Genomic DNA, 24,701 nt, shown 5'->3' with positions numbered 1-24,701 from the left:
ACGGTTAATTTTAAAAGAATTTTTGAATGCTAGGGCAATCATTAATGAATTTCTGGAGAGATCCCATAATTTAGTTCATTTGCATCGCCAGATTTAGTGCCAAACAACTAAAAAATTCATTTTATATTTGCTATCAGAATGTAAGGGGGCTCAACACAAAATTAACCAATTTATATACTTACGGCATTTGGATTTCTTTGCCATCAAAACGAACAGTATCCAGTATACATTCGAAGTTATTAATAGTTTTTCTGATGTAAATCCTTATCAAATTAATGGAGTGAAAAATTCTCACATCAAAATTATTTGTTTGGCGTTTGCAAATGTAACACATCATTTTGAAATATTCAGAATTCCTTCGATATGTACCATCCATGACTCACAGTTATATAATTGAAGAAAGTCAGTCTGACTCATATGTCCTTAATTATTGTCCTATGTAAAAGTCATACAGATTTTATGATATTTTAAATAGATTTAAACTGAAATGTGTTCCAGCTGTTATATTATGAGCTATCAAGTTTTAAAAATTCTAGAAATAAGCCTTTTCGTAAATACAAAATATCAGGCTTAACTATGGACTATACTAATTACTCTGTTGCTAGGTCTACATATAACTTAGAGTCTCGTAGATTGTATAACCTTTACCTCGACAAGATTAAAATATTTTTAAAACCAATCCTAAATCTTTTTATTATATCGTTAAGCTATAACAAAAGGTTTCCTCAAAGCCCTCAGTATTGAAATGTAACAATGAGGAATTTGTCACAGGCACAGCCTGTTCCACTACAACCTGTCAAATAAAATATTCATATCCTTATAAGTTGTCAAAGATTGATCAAATTTGTATGCCTTTCCTACGAAGGCTATTTGCATCGTCAAACAAATTTTGAATTTAATGTGAACTTTATTTATTCCATACAATTTTTAGTGTATGTACAAATGCTGTAATATTTTACTGGATAGGTCAAAAACGTATTAATGTATGTGAGTATATGTATTAGCGGGCTTTGGTGAGGTGTTTCTGTTGCCTCAATTACTTTTCACATCACCATAAAATGCTGGTAACTCTGATTGTAGCCGCAACAAACGAACATATGTCACCAGACGCCAGTCTTGCGAACCTTCACTCGTCTGGACAAACGTTGACATGTATGATACCAGCTCTTGTGAACCATCCTGGTCCAAGTCTGCAATAAGCATTGAGTTCTCTTGATTGTTCAGATCCGGTTGACATACAACTGCCTTGCGATCGTTGCGACAGAACTGTACAATATTGCTTTGCGAAGTATTCTCGATACGAGTTTCAGTGCCAATAAAAAGTACCAGTATAACAGACTCGGTAATCAGCTGCATCTTGTAGTCATTCATAAGTAGGTTTGGGCCCGATGTTTTCTTATTCGTCGTGTTCGAGGTTGAAGTGCTGCGTTTACTACGAGGGGCAATGAAGTCAACGTCAAACGAACTACGTTTGTGAATAACATGTTCAAAAGCATCGTACTCCTCCTCGTCGTGTTTCAATTCGCGTTGATGGCCGCTATGCCTTTGGTTGTCTTCTTCGCTTTGCACGTGATTTTGCTTGTATGTCTTAGACGTGTTGTCCTTGGTTGGACTCTTCGTTGCCTTTGATTTCATTTTGGCCGTTTGAGTCTTTTGGGCCGTTTCATTGCCACGCGGATTGCTACTGCTGGCCGAAGTTTGTCCACTTGATGAAGATTCAGTTTTCCATTTCCAAAATTTCATTACAAATCCCGACATATTTGGCTTTGTGTTCTTGAAGTGCCATTGGGCCGGGACCATACCATACATTCCACTGCTGGTGAAATTTCGCACTGTATACGCCTTTCCGTTGCGGTTCTCGCTCAGTATGAACGTAACGTTACAGTCTTCGGGACATTTCCCTCGATTCTCAACAATAAGTTCGCGTCCATTCAGGGAGTAAATGTTGCGCTGAGAATCAATGTCTTTTCGTTGGCCGTAATGGCGATGTTGGGATATTTTCGAGGCAGGCACCAGTTTCTGTCCTATAAGGGATTTGTTTGTTATGAGCGAAAACAATTCTGCCAGTGTTTTAGACCGTTGAGCCTCTGTCTTGTTGTGAATGCAGTTAAACGATACTGTTTGGCCATTTTCTAGTTGCAGCTTGCGCACAATGTCACACTCAATAACCTTAAATCCTTCGCCAATCGGTTGTCCGTTGCGGCCCGAAAGAATTCTTAAGAAATTCCGTTGACTAACTTCGCTTCTATTTGTCGCATCACCTTTTCGCGCCGAATGTTTATTTGACTGGCGATCTGTCGCTGCGCTGGTTACCATTAAAATATCAAAGACACCGTCGCGGTCCAAGTCCGGCAGAATTATAGGAAAATCAAGAGCATCGACTTTTTGAGGCGAACGTTCTTTACAGCGCCAATGCCACTGCCCAGAAACAGGGTTTATGGCTCCCAATTCGCCATACTCATCTACTATTAGACAATCAGTTCGTCCATTCTTGTCCACATCCAATAACGTACAATCAATGGCCACAGGTTCGTCCTCCATCTCATCGTACCATGCTACCGCTCCAGAACTTCCAATTAACGAAATAATACCATTGCGTTTTGAATTGTCCAATCGGAATTCGGGGAAGAATGCATCACCACGATATAAAAATATTAAATTGTTCTCCCAGCTTCGTACACCAGTAACAATATTAACACCTGCCTTCAACTCAATCTTCGTATAATTATTTAGCCAGTTGTGTGTCTTAACGCGATCGATTGGTGCCGGACAGGAGCCATCTTCACTGCATGGAATCACCCACACAAAAACTATCACTGTCAACACACACAACAATAGAGATGCAATAAAACAGCAACGTCGTGCCGGTGACATTGGTTCAAGCGGTATGTCCTTCGTGCAATCGTTTCCTCCGAGAATAGCCACATTATCTGCATCCGTTTGATTTCGTTCGTCATATTCATTGCTAAAGCTGGAAAAGTTATTGCCTGAATCACAAGGACCACCGCTTTCCGAAGGCATGCCTACGTCCGACATCATAACTGATCTCAAGTAGGTGTTTTGTATACTGTTACTGTGTGTGTTGTCCATCTTATGTCCGTTTGCTGGAACAAAATAAATATATGATAAGTTTTTTTATATCGTTATTTCTAATTGTACACAAATTGCAAATAATACGGAGTTTAATCGAAAAATAACCTTGAGTGATAAGGTCCGGTCAAAATTGTCGCATCTGTTTGGTGCTGTGTAGATTACTTTTTCGAAACTGAGGATGGATCAAGAGCTAAGGTGAATGGATTGCGCTATCGAGAGGATTAATTATTTTATATGGTCGCAGTTGGATGGTAAAGGACGTTAACTTTCAACAAGATGTCGCCACGTGCCATACAAGCAGCTCTTGCTCTTGCTCTTTTACGGAAAAAGTTTTCCGACCATTTTATCTCTCGATGAGGAGATTACAATTGACCACCGATATCTTGTAATTTTGCATTATAATGGTATAAACTTCTGATTAAACAATTAAAATGTTCTTTGAATATTAAAATAATATCCTTTAAATACGACGCTCCGTACTTTCATGATTTATATCCTTCATATATATATATGTTCAGACGAAAATGCAGAAGCTAGAATCTTGACATTTTGCATGTGGGTCAAGTGGTGGGTAAGAATAACATAAGGCTGGGTTTTTGGAAATTCGGTCTAGAAGCGTATTAAAAGCACTACATTCGTAGCATTTGGTATTTTGTGAACGAAACGTAAAATTTAATTTGGTATAAAAACAACTTAAAAAGGATCAGATGTGTACCCGCAGCCAATGTTTTATTATTATTATTTTTTTTTTTTGATTACATATATATTGAATTGCGTTATGACTATTCAAATTTCCTCCTTGTATGAGAGGTACCAGTGAGTACTTACAAGTAAAAAACAACATTAAGATTGGCCGGGCCGAACTTTTAATACCCTCTACCTTAGGGTAAAGAAACTATGTTTATATAAAAGTATCTGAATTCAAGCGTGTTTTACTTTAAACTTCATATACCAGTAAGGCCGTTTTGATAATTCAGTTAAACTTATCAAAAAAAGCCATGAAGTGAACGAGGTCGTTATATGGGACCATACCAAAAAGGACATGGATAATGGACAATTTTGTACTTCAAGTATTGTCATCTATCAAATCTTCTAAAATACCAAATTTGAAACAATTATGTGGGTAAATGTGACTAGAATCATCAAAATACCGAATATCGGTTAGTATCGTTATATGTGCGCTATAGGAAAACGTGGACCTATGCATACAACGTTTCGCCTAAATCAATGTTCTCCCACCCGGCTGGGACCCATTATAAACTATAAATACCAATTTTTAGACAAATCCGTGGAAATGTGGCAAAAAATCATCAAAATATCGAATATCGGCAGATAGCGTTATATGGGGGCTACACCAAAACGTGAACCTATACATACAATGTTTCGGCACACAAACTAAACCCATTATGAACTTACAAATACCGATTTCTGGGCAAATCCGTTAAAAAATGTTGCAAAAATCATCAAAACACCGAATATCGAGAGGTACCGTTATATGGGGGCTATACCAAAACGTAGACCTATGCATACAATGTTTCGCCTAAATCGACTTAGGATTTTATGCTGATTATGAATATATATACTATGTCTAATATCGAATATTTAAGGATGTTATAAACAAAATGACAAGATGGAGGATATAAAAAGGCCTAACACAAACTGTTGAAACGAGTCTAAAATTTTAGGAAGACTTTTCGCAAACGAATTGATGTTTATTTGCTGGAATCTTTTTTGAAAATTTGAAGTGTAATGGTGAATGTACCAGAAGGAGGGATTGATATTGTACATTTGATGTTGATAGAAATATTTGAATGCGCAATGTTGGAAAAAAATCGGGTTTTCCCCCTTGTGGGGGAGGTTATAGAAAAATCGACAAAAAGAATATTTAGATATATTACGTTTGGAAAAATCTCCCTCCACCATAATATGGAGTGTATGTTAAGGATTTCTGTTTGTGACTCCTCGAAATTGCCCAACCTTGCGAACGCCTTAGCTCTACTCACATGTTTTTAGGTCCGTAAAATTTTTGATACTGTAAAAATTTGATACTGTTTCAGTGGGTAGAAAATATCCTTTGCAAGAACTGTTTATATAGACCCAATTTGTGGCACAGACGCCATATGAAGATACCGCCTGATATTCGATATTTTTAAGACGAGCTAAATTGCTAAGTTCACTGGCAGGTCCACGTTTTCGTAAAGCCTCCAAAATATGGGAGCTTACGATTTAAATCAAATTGGTTCAAATTTAATATTTTAAGTTCATAAGAGGTATCACCTTCTATGACAGAAATTTTGTTTATTCGCCAAACTCTCGTATAACATCCATATAGCGATACCAATAACAAAGTTGTTTCAAATTGGATATTTTGAGTTTATAATGGATACCACCTCCCATGACAGAAAATTGTCTATCCAGATTCAAGTTTTCGTACGGTGCCTATAAAAAAACTTCCCGATACTTATTTTGATGACTTTAGCCATATTTTTTATTGATTTTTTTCTTTTGGAATTTTGGCATTTGAAGCTCGTAACGAATATTTTAATGATTTATTGTAAGTTCCTAATAACAGGAAAAAAAAAAACTATACCGACAAATACTGGATCTCCCGTTTTTGGGGTGCCAAAACAATTTAATTACGATAGAAATATTAGGATGTGCGAAGTATGGACCAAATTAAATGCATTTCAAGGTATATAATGCGCACCATCCAGACCGACATACATTTTTTGCGTTAAAACAAGTAAGTAAGTCAGCACATGAGTTTAACAACATCCTCCATTTGGCAAATAAATCCTTTAAAAATCCTTTTTCTTATAAATGCTGATATCCAATTATATGGCCTCCATCTTATGGTAATTAAAATTATTTAATTTGAACCAGAGAAGTAGTACAAGTAGTACATTCCTTGATAGAAGAAGTAGTACATTTAATGACATAATTTTGACCGCCGCCTCAAAGTATGCAACTTAACACAAATAAATGAATGGATTAAAGAACAACAGCAAACACGTGCATATGCTCTGGCTGAACGTTTGTGGAAACTGAACTGAACCTGAATATAGCCGTTCCTTTAAATTATATTCTAAATATAAACGCTGCAACATCCCCTAATATACAAACACACATACGCATATACTTGTACATAAAGAAAACAACAAACACGCATTATACAGAACATAATATTCAAAACCATTAACATGCATACCTATGTGTTTAGAATCAATATTTCGTAGCTGAGAGTTTTGATATAAATTCCGGTCCAGCTGACGTTGTCGTTCGATTAACAATTTGCGACGGTTTTGTTGGTAGGATTTTGGTTGCAAATTTAAAGTATTCGGCGGAACTCTGCTCTTAGCATTCAAATTTAGTTGTGGCTGCTGTTGTAGAAACAATTCGTGCTGTCTATGGATTTGGCGATGTTTTGTTGAATTATGTATTTCTTCCTCAGATTCTGAGTCGGACATCGCTTGGTTCAATGGAGCATAGATGCCCTGGTGTTGCGGCGTTTCCATTGACAACATTTTAACTAAAAATAAATACGAATTGGGAAATTGCTCAACGGTATGTATGCACATTTGCTTGAATGAAAAAAATCAATAGGGTTTGTATACATTTTTCTACTTACTATGAGATTAAGAAATATGTTGCGTTGTTTCAGAATCATCCACATATTTTTTCGATTTAATTCATCAATTGTATTCAGATCGTTTTTTTTTTTTTTTTTTTTTGTATTCAGTCCTACTTCCAGAAGTAACAGTTATTTGCTATTTACTTTTACTTTTAAATATTTTTATATGGACAAGTATAAAATATGGGAGCGGAAATATATGACTGTAACTTTACACACTAGGGATTCATAAGTCGACTTTCGATTAATCGAGTTCTTGTAGAAAATCGACAAATTGTTATCAACTTGTCAATCGATTGGTGCACAGAACACATGCTATCCAACAAAATGATCATTGGAGCAAGCATGGCTCAATAAGAAAGATTGCTCAACATCAAAGAAACTAGAAAAATTCAAATCTGTGCTGGAGTCTTATAGTGTCAATTAGTATTTTAAATATACAACAGTAGGCATTGTTTATTTTTATAATGTCAAATTATTGTATTTTTTTATTCAAAACAATACACCCATATTCACAAATTGTGTATATATTATGACGGAATAAGGGCACCAAAAGAAAAAAATTGTATTTGGGGGGTAGCTTTGTTCTACCTTCTGTAATTGTGTCATGATTGCAAGTGAATTAACATGGTATCGATTTAGCATATCTCCTATTCTTTTTACAAAAGATTTTATGTATTTGAAAACATTCTATACCAATTCTTCACAAATAACTAGATAGCAACTAATAATAAAGAAAAAGTGTGTAGTAGCAGGTTTCATAATCCGCACAGCGTTCACTGTTAAATTCATTATTTAATTCACAAATTAATTTCCGACAAAGTATTGGTAGACACATTTCTATTGATGGCCTTTATTTTTTGCAAAAATCCCAGAAGAATTTGCATTATAGCTTTTTTTGATTTCCAAGGCATAACCTAGGGTATGGTCAAAAGGTCGATGCAAGTGACTGATGTAAGTCCGAACCATAGAAATAGACCAAAGTCTATGATAATAAAAACACATATGTTTGGATTTTTGTTGCATATATACCCATGGTACAATGAATTCAAGGTAGGGCAGAACTACCATATGATTTAAATTTTTTTATTTTTCTGGCTTAATATGTCAACTTCATTTGCTTATGTGTGTGTCTTTTTTCAAAAATAAAAAATTGTTCAGAAAATATTCAAATTCGGGTGTTTTCAAAATGCTTATTGCAACGAATGCATCGACAAAATCTACAGTTTTTGTCGCGAAATAAACCATAAGAGATATATAGAACATGATATTGAAAAGAAATTTTGACTATTCATTCAGTTTTCGCGGTTTTAAATTATTTATTCAAAACCAATACAACAAATTGTTTGCTTTTTTATTGTTTTGATAGTAATTCTAATTACAAGCCAAACAGGTAGATCTCTATACTTGCAATTTTTTCAAAGTTGACCTACCTTCTCTTCATTGTACCATGTATATACCTAAGGTTGTACATACTCGAAAATCAAATGTTTAATGAAATAACTTCAATTTAGTTAAAAAAAAAAAAAAAAAAACGGTGAAATCGTTGTATCTCGCAATATTGCTGGTAGACTATCACCACCAGAGGGCTGCAATGAGTATGATTGAGTAGGCTTGATCACACACAGTGGAAATACAATCAAACTCAATCAGTCGGTCAGATGCAACATGTTCATTCGAGTTACTCAAGCCAAACGAAAAACTTGTGATCAAACATGTATTGATCGAAGTTTTGTGATCGCAATCAAACAGCTCACATGAGTTATTTGTTTACGAACTTGTGTTGAATTGTTCATAACGGGTCGATCATCTATGAGGAGTCTTGTCGGTTTGATTCATCCCAGTTAAGTGAGTGATTTGATTTGATTAAAACACAAATGTTCGAAACTGAGCGAAATCATGATTGTAATTTTACAAAGGATTTCATAACTAAAAGCTGTCCCCATAAAAAATTGGTGCAAATTACATTTAATAAACAGACAATGTTTTCATTTTATTTGGGTTTTTGATATGTTAGACTTCAGTGACTTATTTGAAAAAAAAAAATTAAATTTTTTAATAAAGAAACACATCAGTGGTATTTAGAAAACTAAAAATGTTTAAATATTTTTTTTTTTATTTTACAATATTGGTCAAGATTTTTCACAAACTTCGACCTTTTCGTTTACCTACACCTGTGTAGTTTCTACTTGCAACAATTTCGGTCGCACTATCACAATATTCTTCCATTTCAAATATCAAAAAAAGTCAAAATAAACTGTCCCAACTTGATTAAATGGTTGAATAAACAATGACGCTGAGCGAACTCGATTCAAAGAAGACAATTACGGTTGTGATTGCTCATTTACATTCATGTGTTCGATCAACTCATGCTGCTGAACACATCAAACCGTCTCGAACGCTCATGTTTGATTGTGAGTGAAGTGATTCAAACTGAGCGTTCGATTCGATCAGAAACGAAAACGGTCATTTCATTCAGATCAAACTAAACGACTGCATCAACAAAAATCATGTAAGAAACCGAGTATGCTTGAATTTTTGCATACTCGTTGCAGCCCTCTGATCACCACCCTCATAATTACCGATAGTGCTATTTTTTAACTATAACTCATTCACTGAATAGGAAAAATGTTATCGAATTATACCAATATCAAAAACATTAAATACATACTAGAAATTTAAATGTTTCATGAATTTATTTCAATTTCATTAAAAAACGGTGAAATCGTTGTATCTCGTAATTTTGCTGCTAGACTATCACCACCCTCATATTTACCGATAATGCTATTTTACTATAACTCATTCACCGAATAGAAAAAAGCTTATGGCATTATACCAATTGCAAAAACATTAAATATTATTTGGTATATTCGATCGAATTTTCGTTTCCCTTCATGCACATTTACACAAAGGCAGTGACTAGTTTCTTGTCCCATATGCACCATCTGCTGATAGCTCATTCTGCACTTTTAGATTTTATTTTCCTAAGCATACTCTCATACAAAAATTAAAAGTTGTATCTTTTCCGTAAAAACTCAAAACATTGCATAAACTTTCGCAAAAAAACATTTCAATATTAACCCCACACTGTCAGTCCACTAGTATTTATGTATGTATCACCAAATATCCATTGGATCCCTTTTAGAATAACTATTCAAAAAGTGTTTGCATAATATTGTATTTGTAATAGGCAAATATAAATATTAATGATATTTATATTATTCGCTTATCATTCATAATTTCACGTAACAGCGTTACCTGAAAATCAACGTACTCAGTCCATGTTTTTTCACCACCCAAAAAGTAATGCTATCACAACAAGTGGTGCTATCCCAAAAGTGGCGATGGTGAACAGCGTTCGAAAATAAACAGTATGGTACTGTACCGTAGTGTTCTGTACCGTTCCGAGGTGGAGTGGTACACTAAAATACTGTACCATACCGGAGCACAACCCTTAAAAAATATTTTAGTGATACTGTACCGGAGCACAACAAGAATCGTACTGTACCGCAGTCGGAGCATAAAAAACGTAGTGTACCGCAGTCGGAGCACTACGAAATCGTAGTGTTCCGCAACCGGAGCACTGCAAAATCGTAGTGTACCACATGGCGGAACACTAAAAAAAAGTACCGGTAGTGTACCACATATGTTTTGTTTACAATTTGTGAGAAAAGTTAGATGTTTGATGTTTTTAATAATGCAAAAATTACTAGTATATTATGAAAATAAAAGCTGAATTTATATTATTTGTCATGTATGTTTAGATTGGTTACGAAATTGAAAATAGTAAGAAAATAGAACAGTGTGGCTTGTTTGTTCGGGATACCGTAGTATTTTGTTGTTGCAAAATGGTCTGGCTTTATCCCTTTATTGTTGTTTTTATAAAAACAACGTTTGTTTATTAGTACAAAACCAACTTACATGGTTATGCTACTTCGTTCAGGTTAAACGAAAGCATAACAAGTGGAGAAAGATGAAAATGTTTATAAGTGCGGTTGTAAGATTTAGAAGACTTTCCAAAAGAATTTTAGTTTTATATAATTCTTTGGTTCCTCTTCTATTGAGCTTACGATCTCGTCACTTGGGTAAAAAATGTTTTTTGTCATAGAAGTTATTTTTAAAATAACTTCTGGGGAGAATATCCCAGACAAAAACAAGGGAACTGATGAGGATTGGTGGCTCTTTCTGAAACCTAGGTATTCCCTGCCTTACCCCCTGGTAAACATTACCATCGTTCTCCACTAATAAACAAACGTTGTTTTTATAAAAACAACAATAAAGGGATAAAGCCAGACCATTTTGCAACAACAAGATAGTAAGAAAATATATGAGAATTGGTAGAAAGAATAAAAAAGGACCAAATCTGAAGTGATAATAATTTGTATTTAACCATTGAAAATTGAAAACTTTAATTTTCAGCGAAAACGGTATTTTAGTGGTTGCGTTGTAATGGGTTATTATGCAAATAATTTACCAATTATTATGTGGTACCGAAAAATCAATGAATGTAGGTGTAAAAAACTAAATATTTTACAAAGTATGGCTGAGTGTTTAAAATCAGTTTTATGATTTCGATTTTTTTAATGTGGTGCATGTGGTACACTACTATTTTTTTATGCTCCGATTGCGGAACACTACGTTTTTTTTAGTGCTCCGACTCCGGTACACTACGATTTTTTAGTGTTCCGACTCCGGTACACTACGATTTATTAGTGTTCCGACTGCGGTACACTACGATTTTATAGCGTTCCGACTGTGGTACACTACAATCATCGTTGTGTTCCGGAAGTATCACTAAAATATGTTTTAGTGGTAGTGTACCGGTACATTACCGCTAAATTTTTTTAGTGATACTGTACCGGTACGGTACACTATGTTTGTGTACTTTTTATTGTCGAACGCTGGTGGTGAATGAAAACAATACACGTTGGATTTATAAAATTGATTACAAGTGTTTTTATTTCCATACACCATTATGTGCATAAACAGCTCGTGTGTGTTTGGATCAAATTAAAACATCAACTGCTCATTTATGAACAGGAATTTTATAGTGTGTTTTTTTCAGAACCCTGGTGGAAACGTGAATTATTTGTCGAAATCATAAATTTCAAGAGTTGGCAAGTCGTTATCCTTCTTATTTTTTCTCCCATCATATTTATAATAGTTGAAACATATGAATTGAAGATTTCTCTCATGGTAGAAAACTTCCTGGGATTTTGAAAATAATGCTGATTACTTGGAAGAACAAACAGTCAAATTAATACTTCGAAAAACCCTTTAGCTCAAGTTATGTAAAAACTCTCCGATTTTTATGCAATTTTTCCAGAGGCAGGTAGATTCCGGAAAAGTATTTTCTTGGTGGACGGACCCGGATATTTGACCTGAAAGTCCGGATCCAAGACCCGAATCTACTCAACCGATATGGACAATATAGGTATCATATGAATGCTAAAATACCTATCCAACAAGTGGTCAAATGATGGGTTATTTAAACGGTTCCGGAGTTTCATCAAAATTATTGATTTTTTGGATCCGATTAAAAAAAATCCCCCAAATGTCGAAAATGGTTCCATTTTGGGAGTCCACAAAATGTATGCCAAATTATAGTTGACGCTATAACCTTTCCAAAATGCTAGAATACATGTTATTGTCTTTCTTGGATCCAGAGATATGGATATCTGAGCCCGGACGAGCAGATTATGTTCAGTACATTTCAGTTTTTTTTTTTTTTTTAATTGTATGCTGTTTTGGACTTCGGCAGTGGCTTGAGATTTACTCATTTGATTATGTCCAACACCGGCTAGGCGAATTGCATTTTCCTAAATTTGATACATGTTTGATACAATTTTTATATGCCCACTTGTTGGATAGGCATTTTCATTCATTAAAATGATACTTACATTGTCCATATCGATTTGGTCAAATGTCTTTAAAGGAATATAGGTAAAATACATACCTCTGGAAACAAATTCTAGATTTCCAAATACTAGATTAAAGAAAAATCTGGTACAAATGTTAATTACCGACATTTGTTCGGTATCGAATGGAATTTTTTACCAATGTTACAACTTTGTCATAGTTCTTGCAGCATTCATAAAAATGCGATTTACACAAAAATTGAAAAAATGAGACTTTTGACATTGAATGATGCCGTAATTCTTAACAATTAGTGGTTATTCTAAAAAGATTTATGTGTTTAGGAAAATTGTTAAAATTGCTCTGTTAAATTATTGGTATGACGATCAAAATCTTTATTTCTTCTATTGCCATATATATGAGATATCATTGAATTTTAAAGTCTCTTTATTGATCTGCAGAGTCTTCATCCATAACATTATCATTCTCAACTGTTTCCATATCTTCGTCGCCATCACCGTCCTTTTTGTCGGCTGGTTTTTCGTAGACACGTTCCAATGGAGACACAACTACTCCGTTCCACACAGACATTTCTTTGACAATATTCGAGTTTCCTTCAATACCCAAAATTTGTTTGTATCCACCATGGGCTAAGACACGCAATAATGTTTGCGCCGTCATGCAACAAGAATCTTGCTCTTCTAATGTCATTGCTGTATGAACTCTGTTATGTCCAGGTTCACAGGGATCAGTAATACCAGCAGAGCCGGGAAGAAATAGACCAGCTGACAAAAGTTGAAAAACCCGTCTGAACGCCAAATTAATAGGTAACGCTTGCCTAGATGGATTGTTCATGATAGTTAGATGGGCCATTAGGTCCAACATCCACGGTGATAAAGGAGAAAATGCTTCAAAGCGCTTTGTAAGATCTTTTAATATGCGAATAAGCACCTTTATTGAGGAGTGGTGAGCATTCTCCTCAAACCAGCGAGTATGTCTTATAGCTGCCAGATGGCCATGCATAACTTTAGCATCTGGAAACATGTTTGCTTCGTTTTTTCTTATGTTTGGTGGTATGGTTGTAATTAATATACGAACTTTGGCTTGCGAATTGTACACATCAAATCCGCGATCATGATGAGTGGTAACAATTTTGTCTGCCTTGGTTAATACTTCTGTTTTCATTGAATTCTTGAGGTCATTCTCAACCTTTTTAGCCAGCTCCTCGCACGCCTCTTTAGTGGGTACCGATTTCATTATCACAACTATGTCTGCAACATTGTTACCGGTCAACATTGTACCTTTTTTGAATGATCCAACTTGGCGAACTTCTTCCAGTTGCTACAAAATTAAAAAAACATGAGTTAATTGAATAAATTACTTTATTAAATGACAGGCATTACTCTTGGAAACAAATCTGGGTTAAAAAATTTGAAAAGAAACGGGCTTATTTTATGCTTGGATCGGTCCCAGATAATTCTCTTAGTTCGGATTACTCAGAAGGTAGGGTTTTTTATCCTGCTTACAACAACAGAATTTTCAGTGTTTGAATCCGTATTTCCAGGATATGGGACTCTTTTCAAGCCAATTTATGAAAAAAAAAACTTCAAAATAATAACATGGTTAGGTCTTTATATCCTGATAACATAATATTTTCTGGGAGAAACCCCTACTTTCCGAGACATAGAGTTCGAAATTCCCTAATTATTTATGTTTCGTCGTTATTTCTCTACTCTGGTCGGTGCTGGTTATGCACCGCAGGAGAAAATCTCAGTAAAACTTAAAAAGTATCAAATTAAGAACTACTTTGGTTCGCGTAGTCAGTGTTGGACATACCCAGAGGAGAAATTCTCAAGGCACCCAATTTTGGAAAATAACGCATACTGTAGCGTACCGGGATTTTATGGCTTAACTCTAGTTTAGTAAAAACTCGTCAATTTTTTCGAAAATTTTCCAGTGGTAGGTATTTTTACTCTGATCCTGGGAAATGATTTTGTTCTTAGGGGACGGACCCGGGACCCCAGAATTTTAACCCAAAAGTCCGGGTTCAAGACCCCGACTAGACCCGTATTCAATTACCCGATATAGACAATATAGGTATCATTAGAAAGCTTATGAAAATACCTATGGTGGGGTAAGTGGTCACATGATGTGGTAAGTGGTCACGGTTCGGAAGTTGTAGTTAAATTATCGATTTTTTGGTCCCGGACTTTTTAAAACACCCAGAAAGTCGAAAAAGGGCCAAATTGGTGCCAAGTTATTGCTGACACTCTTACCTTTCCAAAATCCTAAAATTTGTGCTAATAGCTTTTTCGGGTCCAGAGATATTCTCTTCTGGGTACGTTCGAACTAAAGTTATTCTAAATTTAACAGTTGTTGTAAGTAGCCGGCCCTTGGCCGGTGCTTGAGATTTTCGCCTCTGGGTATGTCCTACCGGCTAACGCGAACCAAAGTTGTCTAAATTTGACACTTTCATAAGCTATATTATATATCGGGTAAGTGGATCCGGGTCCAGCCCGGTTCTTGAACCCGGGCAGTCGGGTCACAAATCTGAGGGCCCGTGTCCTTCCCCCAAGAAAAAAATAGTTTCCCGGAATCAAGGTAAAAATACCTGACTCTGGAAAAAATTTCGAAAAAATCGAAGAGTTTTCACTAAACTAGAGTTGTTTCGATTTAATTATTAATGAAAATTAAAATATTTGCTCGGAAAAAGATTATTTTGTTATTGGGATAAAAAGAAATGCCGGTTTTAATAACTTATCAAAAATCAATTTTTCCCCAAAGTTAAAGTTTTCTAGTGATGTCTTCTGGATTTCCTTGTATGTAATACCAATATACTTACACATTTGTCAAAATCCCCCGGAGCCACTATTAAATTATCCAATACAGATTGAACTTTCGAAACCAGATTCCCTACCGAAGTTTGTTCGGCAGGTGTTGGGCTAAGATCCTGATTCCGTTTCAGCAATGCCTATAAGACAAAAAATTTGAATATATGTCGATGGTATACACATAATAAATAAATACACACTGCTGTTAAGGCCGCATCATCCACTGCCGGCGAAACTTTGGGAAACACAACTTCTGCCAATGTTAAATCAAACGGATGTCTGGGCACAAATGTTTTCTTAAATGGTGGACGTATTGGACCACGCATAGGTCGGCCGCCTCGAATGCCACCTCGCACCATTGTTTTCTTCTTTAATTTATTAATGTTTAGACTTTTAAGAAATGCAGACAGCGTCCAAGAATAACTCGCAAAAAATATTGCCTGACTAGGGATAGGTAAGTCGACTACGGTTAATCGAATAACCGACTTTGGATACTCAAAGTTCTGAGACTCGAACTCGACTATGGACTTGGGTGAAAACCGAGTACTCGACTATTCATAGTCTATTGTTCGACTTATGCTATGTTCTCATTGCAACTTCAATCACGTTGTTCGCTCTCAATTGAAATTGAAAACATTTGACTGCTCGAGGTAAACCATGTTAGAAGAATATAGGTAGACGCGTCGATACAGCTGCTGGGACAATGAACTGTCAAACCAATTTTGGAATTAAAAATGTTGAATGAAAAATTATTTAAATTTGTAAAAATTGTTGAAAAACGCGAATTATCATTGCCTCCGAATGACGTAGTATAAGAAAACATAGTGTAAGAAAAACATATATATTTGAAAAAACATTTAAATTTTTTGACATATCAATGCTCCCACGCGTTGATGCATCTACCTGTATTCTTCTGCCATGAGGTAAACTGTTTAAATCTACACTGAAATTGGAAATTCTTAAAATTTGCTCATCGGGGTTGGTGTAAATTGTGTTTTAAAATTTCCTTTAAAAACTAAAAATATATAGCATGCACAGTGGTTAAAAAAGAGTAGCTAGGCCAAGAAATTTATTATTTTTTTTAATTTTTCATACTACAAGGATCAAATAACTTTGAGTTGAGTGAGTAATGCTATGTTCCCATTGCAAATTCCGAATTAACCCGTTCATATGGCTCGATTCGTAATTTATAGTAACATAATTCCTTTTTTTCGAATTTTTTGTTTGTTGATTTTTATAGGAATTTGGTCGAAAGTACATGAAATTAGCATTAATAATATTAGAAGAATTTATTGTTTTTCCACCAAAGTTTTATTTTATCTTTCATTTAACAATTTTCATTCATGATTGATTTAAGACTTTGTCTTATTGAGCTTTTAGGTCTGTCATTTAGGCAATTCATGTTTTGAACTTTTTGTATAAATGTTGACATTTTACATATATTTTTCTGTGCTTAAATTCGGTTGGGGAATCACTTGTCAAAAAAATTTTTTTCGATACAAAAATTTTGAAAATATTTCCTCTTTTGTTTCCAGGTTTCTGTTGAAATTCCAACTCGTGGACTAAAAGGGTACCTCGAATGAGAGAAGAAACAAAATTTACTTTCGTTTCAATGTACATACGTCATTCAACATTATGACTCTAATTCATAAGTTTCAGTCTTCCTAAAAATATTATAAATAATGGTCGAACACCGAACTAGCGAATCACGTGCCATGTGAACTTAGCATTACTTCACTCACTGTTTTTTTTTTAATTCCTGTTCAACTAATGTGCAAAACAAAATCCCGGGGTACTCCGGGGAATACATAAAGCGCTTATTTGGCTGGCTTAAGTCATCGGGTGGCTTCTTCGTAGAGGCTCTCTTACTCATTTCCGAAGAAACCAGCCTGTGACTTAAGCCATCCAAATAAGCGCTTTATGTATTCCCATCTTAACTTTGCCAGATTTTGAAGACATACACAAGGAAAATAACCTCAAACGTCTATCAATTGTTATTATTTATAATTGTACAGAGTTCATTTTTATATAGGGAGGGAGGTTAAAATGCTTATTCCGGAGTTACAAGCGGTATAATGGTTGTCCGACTTTTTAAATCAATTTAGCTTCCTAAAAATAACGTTTTTATACCCTCCACCATACTATGGAGGGTATATTAACTTAGCCACATTATTCACCGAAATTGTTTAAAATTTGGTATTTGAAGTTCGTAATGGATACTAAAGCCTATGACAGAAAATTTTCTGTGCAGGTCCACGACTTCATATATAACAGTACCTCCCAATATTCGGTATTTTAACGATTTAAGGGTTACTATTTACCGGAGTAGTTTCAAATTACGTTTTTAGAGTTCGTAACGGGAACTACAGTCTGTGACAGAAAATTGTATATGCAGGTCCAGGTGTTCGTATAGGCGCCATACATCACTACCTCCCTATATTCGGTATTTTGAAGATTTTAGGTACAATACTCACCGAAATTATTTCAGATGTCGTATTTGAAGTTCGTAATGGATGCCACAGCCTGGTCCTGGTCTTCGTATCGCTCCGATATAACGGTACCTCCCTATATACGATATTTTCATGATTTTAGCCATGGTACAATAAAAAGGTAAGGTAGAGCTCCCAGCTGATTACAATTGTTTCTAAGTGTGCCCGACTTCTGCCAATTTTGTGTATGTATTTGTTGTTTTCAAATATAAAAACAAAATATTTTCAAAATCAATTATTGGAAGAAACTTAAATTGCGTGGCATGCATTAATAATATTTACCAGATTTACCATGGAATCGAAATACTGAACATTTAGGATAATATTTTTAAGAGAACATCTAGGCATTTCATTCAACTTTCGCGCTATTTGACTCATTTTAGAAATTAAAAAAATCAAATAAATGAAAAAACTTGTTGGATATAATTTTGGATAATTCTGACAAGAAGCGGGCATAGCCTCGGAGCTGTATTTCTGTAGTTTTACTAAGCTGTTCTACCTCCTTATTGTACCATGATTTTAGCTACATTATTCACCGTTTATTTCAAGTTCCGAATATGAATATGGTAATGGCTTATGACAAACAATGCCTATGTAGGTCCACGTCGTATAGACTCTAACATAACGGCTATATTCGGTATTTTTAAAATTTTAACAGAATTTTTAAGGATTTTTTTTTTGAAAATTGCCAAATTCGTTCCAAATGGTGGAGGGTATTAAAAGTTTGGCCCGAACTTACTGCTTTTTAACTTGTTGCTATTGAATATGTGGTACATACATGGCCTAATAAGGAGGTGGAACAGCTTCGTAAAAGTTCCTTACTTTTTATTGTAAACCTACACGGTACCACCCGATTCAAGCTTTTTTTTGAGACTTTAAGGTGCAAGTACATAAAAAACTTGAAGTCGTGGCTAGTCATATTAGTGTCAAATTATAATAGAAAACGACGGCAGGATTTGTAATCCTTTTATGATCCTTTTATCCTTTTATGTATCAAAATATGCTTAGCCATGACTTCAAGCTTCTTATTATGTACTTGCACCCTTAGTCTTATTTTTCATCCGAATTTGCAGTACTCTGGCAGTTATTTCCATCGGACATAAAATATCCTTGCAAAGAACTGTCAATATAGGTTGGACCGTGGTAAACAAAATGAAGACAGAGCTATGATACCATATGATTTTATTTTTTATTTTCTTGGCTTCATATATCAACTTTATTTGCTTATGTGTGTGTATTCTTTTCAATTATAAACAAATTTTTCTGAAAACATTCAAATTTGGGTGTTTTCAAAATGCATATTGCAACGTTTACATCTACGAAATCTACAGTTTTTGTAGCGAAATAAACCTTTAGAGATAAATAGAACATGATTTTGAAAAGAAATTTTGACCTTTCATTAAGTTTTCACTGTTTTCAATTATTTATTCCAAAATAAATGCAAAAGGTTGTTTGGTATTTTGATTGTTTTGAAATTAATTCTGACATTACAAGCCAAACAGGTAGACCTCTATTGTTGTAATTTTTTAAAAGTTAGCCTACCTTATATTTATTGTACAATGGGTTCAATTTGTGGTATAGACCCCCTTTAACGTTGCCTGTCTGTATTCGATATTTTGATTTTATATTTCTCAAAAGAATCAGAATAAGTATTTGAGTTTCACAATAGGTACCACTATCGTCTGGCATAAAATTGTCAATGCAGGTCAACCTTTTCGTATAGCTCCCACTTCAAAATACCAAATTTTGATATTTTAATGATTTTAGCCACATTTTCAATAGAATTGTTTTAATTTCGATCCCCCTTGTAGAAAATGATATGTTTAAATAATTGATATGTTCTAGAACATACAAGAATTCCAGATTTGTGCAGTTCTGGAACAGACCAAATGAAATGTTACTACGATGAGTGACTTTTCCTTTATGTAATGAGAATAGAGTCCAATCTCCCTCTTCAATTGTCAACTCTATTCTTTATTCGGTGATGAGAAAAGAAAACCAACCGAATGGTTTGGATGATGATTCAATTCTAGTGTTTTATTTAAAAATAAGTTCCTTAAGTTCTACTGAAACTAATCTAACTTGTCTATTCTAATATTGAATGGAGAACATTGCAGGGCTGCTTGACATTCATTGCTAGAATTTCCACAGCGCCTCAACCGCACTCAAAAGTATGTTCAAAGTATTTTGTACAAAAATTGCAGAAGTAGTAGATTCTTACAAGTTCTTGTGCCAGAGTGCCATTTTACTTTCGGATTTTTCTCGATAACTACAATGGCGCAATAACTGTGGTAACTACCGAAAAATACACTTATTATCTGCATATCGATTTTTATGTTGATTCGTCAACCAAACATCGAATTGATTTCCAATAGTTGAAGATTGCAAGACTAGCGTACATTAGCAGTGACAGCTGCCGCTAATCAGCGCAAACGGAAACCCTCATTAAAGCACGTAACAGTATAAGTGATGAAAATGGTCTTCTTACAACTCGGTCAATCTTTAATTCAGCGAGACGGTGACCGAGTTTATGTCATAGCTGAAATTGGACAAAATCATCAGGGAAGTTTAGAAGTTGCAAAACGTATGATCGTGGAAGCATGGGTAATTATCGAGACTAACTACTATTTTTGTTTTAAATTCTAACAAAGTCCCTATTGTGTCTATATTAGATAGATTTGAATAAACTGGAATATAAAATATTTAAAACTGCCACCGATCAAATTGCATTTGGTTATAGTTGTACCTCCTTTTAAACAATTTTACTTTTATATGTGATTTGTGTTTAATTCACCCAATCTTCATACATTTGTATATAAAAGAAACAATATGAACTCAATTGTGTGCCAATTAAACTGCTGATTCAAGAAACTGACTTTCAATGGAGAAAGGTTAATGAATTTGTGAAAATCATGAATTGTAGTTTTTTTTAACAAACTGATACGTTTCAAAAAATTAAAAAAAATTAAAAAAACATTAAAACTTGTTATTACTTACTTTTCGAAGTGTTTGTATTGAAGTTTGAAAACTCAAGCCTCACACATATTTTCACTCTAGCAAAATGTACCCAAAATAGTAATTTTAGATTCGCCACATTATGGAGGGTACATTACGTTTTTCATTCCGTTTGTAACAGCCCGAAATATAAATTTGAAACACCACAAATTATATACATTCTTGATCGGCATAAATTTTTATGGCGATTTAACGATATCCATTCGTCTTTGAAAATCACTCTAGCTGCTGACGGTCTATGGTCCATGTTTTAATATAATATAGTTTTAACAAAGTTTTTTTTTTTGTAAAATTTAGAGGGGTAACATTTACCACCACATTATAAAATATGTCACCTCACCAGTCATAGGTTAATTGCTTTTTTACTTATTTTGAATGAATTGATTCCAATGTTAATTTGTGTAACGTTTTACAAATCTGGGGCTCGATTCATGTTCTACGAAATTGTGAAATGGAAAAAATTTCAAATGTAAAACTTTATACAGGAATTAGTTTTCAATTCATATTTTCATAGAATATATATACAGGTGAGATAAAAAACTGAAACAAAATCAAGCGCCATAATTATTATTATTTTTTTAAATTTTATTGAATAAAAGCAAAACATGTCGGAAATAGCATCTATTGAATTCCGATTAGCCATCTAAGAAACGGTCTGTTCCAGAACTGCTAGAATGTAAAACTTTTTGCTAAGATAACAGATTTTCCCTTTATGAAATCGAAAAAAAAATGCAAAAATAGTAGACTCTTGCAGGTTTTGGGTACCGACTTACAAAAGCATTTTGAATCATGGTATAATAAAGAGTTATGGTAGGGCAGCTGATTACATTTTTTTCTAGGTGTGCCCGACTTCTGCCAATTTTGTGTATGTATTTATTGTTTTGAACTGTTTGGATCATATTTAAAAATATATATATATAAGATAAATGACAAAACTTGTTGCATATAGTTTTGAATATAGCTTGAATATATGTAAGTGTATGTATTTGTTGTTTTGAAAAATAAAAACAAAATATATTCAAAACAATTATGTGGAAGAAACTTAAATTGCGGGGCACGCATTAATGATGTTAACCAGATTTGCCATGGAATTGAAAGATTGAACATTTTTGAGAGAATATCCAGACATATCATTCATCTTTCGCACTGTTTGACTCATTTTAAAAATGAACAAAACATATCAAATAAATGAAAACAACTTGTTGACATAGCCTCAGGGCTGTATTTTTATGTAGTTCTACGAAGCTGTTCTACCTCCTTATTGTACCATGGGAAGATGGTCTGAATTTGTCCTTGTCGAACAATGAAACTTGTAATAACGAAAAACGATTTACATTTCCGACAACATCATTTTTTATCTATCGGAAAGATGTAATAACCAGGTTCAGCCAGGCTGAACTTATAATACCCTCCACCATTTTGAAGGAACTGGGAAAAATTGAAAATAAAAATCCGTAGAAAAATACCTCTCAAATGATACCCATTATAATATGGGAACAAAGGTTTTTGTCATAGGCTGTAGTACCCATTACAAACTTCAACAACGAAATTTGACACGATTCCGGTTTATTATGTCACTAAAATCATCGAAATGCCAAATATCGGGGGTATAGTTATTTGGGAGCTATACGAAGATGTGGACTTGCATATGTTATAGGTTGTAGTACCCAATGCGAACTTTAAATACAAAATTTGAAACAATTCAGGTGAATAATGACTCTAAAATCATGAAAATACCGAATATAGGGAGGTACCGTTATATGGGGGTTATATGAAAACGTGGCCCTACATGGATCATTTACGAACTTAACCTGTTTACTGGCAAAATACACGTGTGCAAAATTTTGGAATAGACAGACAGACGGACATCGCTAAATCGACTTAGAATCTTAGGCCGTAACATCCATGATTTGACCGACGACCTTGACTGCTGCTTCTGTAGTGGGAAAATTTACGGATTTAACCTTTCAACCTAAAAATTTGGAATATTGATTAAATTTACATCCTATCACAATTTTCTAATGACAAAAATTCTGTTTTTTTTGTTGTTGTCATTTTAGGTATATACCGATTTACGTAATTTAATATTTTTATTTTTTCATGTTTCTACATTAGGAAGCTGGTTGTGATTGCGTTAAATTCCAAAAATCCTGCCTGAGTGCAAAATTCACAAAATCTGCACTTCAACGTAAATATGACGGTCCTAATTCTTGGGGCAAGACCTATGGCGAGCATAAAGCTTTCTTAGAATTTTCAATGGAACAGTATAAAGATATTCAAGAGTTTTGCAAAACTCTTGGAATTGATTTTACCGCCTCAGCAATGGACGTGGTGAGTATAACAACGATCTCATTTTTAACATCGACTGAATACTTGGCTTAACATTTATGTATAGGTTTCCCTGCATCAGATGGATTCAATGAATGTGCCATTCATAAAAATTGGTTCTGGAGATGCGAACAACTTCCCACTTTTGAAACAAGCTGCCGCCCTGCAAACGCCTCTTGTCATCTCTACGGGTATGCAAACCTTTGAGACAGTTGACAGAATAGTGCAGATTATGGAGAGTGCCAACAAGAGAAATTTTGCCCTCATGCATTGTGTTTCCTCATATCCAACAGAACCCCAAAATTGTGAATTGCCTAGAATTTTGTGGTTGAAAGAGAAATATCCCAACATAGTTATTGGCTATTCAGGTCACGAAATGGGTATTGAAATATCAACAGCTGCCGTTTTGCTGGGGGCGCGAATTGTAGAAAGACATTTCACCTTAGATAGAAATCAGAAGGGTTCCGACCATAAATGTTCATTAGAGCCCTTGCAAATGAAAAATCTCGTATGTGGAATCAAAAGTTTAAAACATACATTGAATTCTTCCACATCGCTAACAATAACGGAGATAATATCCTTGCTAGATGAATCTGCGGACGTTCGAAACGCTTTAAAATGCTCTACCATCGAGAAAATTATGATGCCTTGTGAAATGAACTGTCGCGATAAACTAGGGAAAACATTGGTGGCAGCTAAAGATTTGCCTAAAGGTCACATAATCAGTCCCGCCGATTTGTGTGTTAAAGTTAGTGAACCGAATGGAATATCGGCTGAATATATAGATGATGTTGTTGGACTACAGCTGACGCAAAGTGTAAGCGTCGATGAACCATTATTTTGGGACCATATGAACAATGAAATGTAATTAAGCACCTTTTATCTGCATGCGGAATATTCAATTAGTTGGTGGTTATACTTTAAGGAACGTTTTATTGTGTATATTACTAAAATTCGATAATAAAATAATTTATATTTTTTATTCAAAATCTTTTTACAAAATATATTGCAACAAAGTTCATGTCGACAATTGTTTGTGTGACATAGGTCTGCAGGTCAATGTAAACATATTTTTTGCCTAATAATAGACAAATTCGCTGTTATACTTAACAAAACGTTGGATGGCGCGGAAACTTTTTTCGCGGTTAAGGAACAGCGACACCACATTAGGTAATATAGTTGTATATTTCATGCTCAATAAGAAAGGTTGTAAAACTTCAAAGCAACTAGAAAATAGACAATTATACATTCAACAAATCGTTTTGTTTATTTTATTTTTTTTGCATATAATTCTTGTTCTAATTCTTCACTAAACGTGAATAGAATGTTAGAATTATTCCATAAAATTTAGTGCAAAATAGAAGGACAATATTGTTTTGTCGCAACGGTTTGTACGGTTTGTTCTCCACGAATATCAAAAATATGCATTTCTGTTAATAATTTTAATTTAAAATAATT

General features: G+C 34.4%; 3 protein-coding genes across 6 annotated transcripts; 1 reads left to right on the top strand and 2 right to left on the bottom strand.

The window, feature by feature from the left end:
* Positions 1 to 887: 887 nt before the first annotated feature.
* On the bottom strand, positions 888 to 6,941 carry LOC101898035 (uncharacterized). Its single transcript, XM_011296193.3, has 3 exons — positions 6,722 to 6,941; positions 6,302 to 6,622; positions 888 to 3,104 (listed from the first exon to the last, which is right to left on the bottom strand). Exons 2-3 carry the CDS (start codon positions 6,615 to 6,617, stop codon positions 1,033 to 1,035), a joined length of 2,388 nt encoding a protein of 795 aa, XP_011294495.2. The 5' UTR covers positions 6,618 to 6,622; positions 6,722 to 6,941; the 3' UTR covers positions 888 to 1,032.
* Positions 6,560 to 24,225, top strand: LOC101899077 (sialic acid synthase). Of its 4 annotated transcripts, none has more exons than XM_020038485.2 (3): positions 6,560 to 6,657; positions 23,031 to 23,246; positions 23,311 to 24,225. In XM_020038485.2, exons 1-3 carry the CDS (start codon positions 6,583 to 6,585, stop codon positions 24,109 to 24,111), a joined length of 1,092 nt encoding a protein of 363 aa, XP_019894044.2. In that variant the 5' UTR covers positions 6,560 to 6,582; the 3' UTR covers positions 24,112 to 24,225. The 4 variants fall into 4 exon arrangements, with proteins under 4 accessions (XP_019894044.2, XP_005188374.3, XP_058978648.1 ...); XM_005188317.4 differs by lacking the exon at positions 6,560 to 6,657 and adding an exon at positions 20,257 to 20,504; XM_059122665.1 differs by lacking the exon at positions 6,560 to 6,657 and adding an exon at positions 22,391 to 22,417.
* Positions 12,952 to 15,878, bottom strand: LOC101897870 (interleukin enhancer-binding factor 2 homolog). The gene is made up of 3 exons (XM_005188310.4): positions 15,612 to 15,878; positions 15,423 to 15,551; positions 12,952 to 13,921 (listed from the first exon to the last, which is right to left on the bottom strand). Exons 1-3 carry the CDS (start codon positions 15,768 to 15,770, stop codon positions 13,028 to 13,030), a joined length of 1,182 nt encoding a protein of 393 aa, XP_005188367.1. The 5' UTR covers positions 15,771 to 15,878; the 3' UTR covers positions 12,952 to 13,027.
* Positions 24,226 to 24,701: the final 476 nt, after the last annotated feature.

Source organism: Musca domestica, unplaced genomic scaffold, assembly GCF_030504385.1.
Source record: "Musca domestica strain aabys unplaced genomic scaffold, Musca_domestica.polishedcontigs.V.1.1 21, whole genome shotgun sequence".
Lineage (NCBI taxonomy): Eukaryota > Metazoa > Arthropoda > Insecta > Diptera > Muscidae > Musca > Musca domestica.
Note: the sequence above shows the minus strand (reverse complement) of the source record. Positions and strands in the feature narration are given on the sequence as shown.

Coding starts and splice junctions, on each gene's coding strand:
- LOC101898035 (XM_011296193.3), bottom strand. CDS start 6,617: ATGTTGTCAATGGAAACGCCGCAACACCAGGGCATCTATGCTCCATTG. Junction 3,105..6,301: donor TATTGATTCTAAACACATAG/GTATGCATGTTA, acceptor ATTTTGTTCCAG/CAAACGGACATAAGATGGAC.
- LOC101897870 (XM_005188310.4), bottom strand. CDS start 15,770: ATGGTGCGAGGTGGCATTCGAGGCGGCCGACCTATGCGTGGTCCAATA. Junction 15,552..15,611: donor ATGATGCGGCCTTAACAGCA/GTGTGTATTTAT, acceptor TTTGTCTTATAG/GCATTGCTGAAACGGAATCA. Junction 13,922..15,422: donor CGGGGGATTTTGACAAATGT/GTAAGTATATTG, acceptor TTAATTTTGTAG/CAACTGGAAGAAGTTCGCCA.
- LOC101899077 (XM_005188317.4), top strand. CDS start 20,370: ATGAAAATGGTCTTCTTACAACTCGGTCAATCTTTAATTCAGCGAGAC. Junction 20,505..23,030: donor GTATGATCGTGGAAGCATGG/GTAATTATCGAG, acceptor TTTCTACATTAG/GAAGCTGGTTGTGATTGCGT. Junction 23,247..23,310: donor CCGCCTCAGCAATGGACGTG/GTGAGTATAACA, acceptor ATTTATGTATAG/GTTTCCCTGCATCAGATGGA.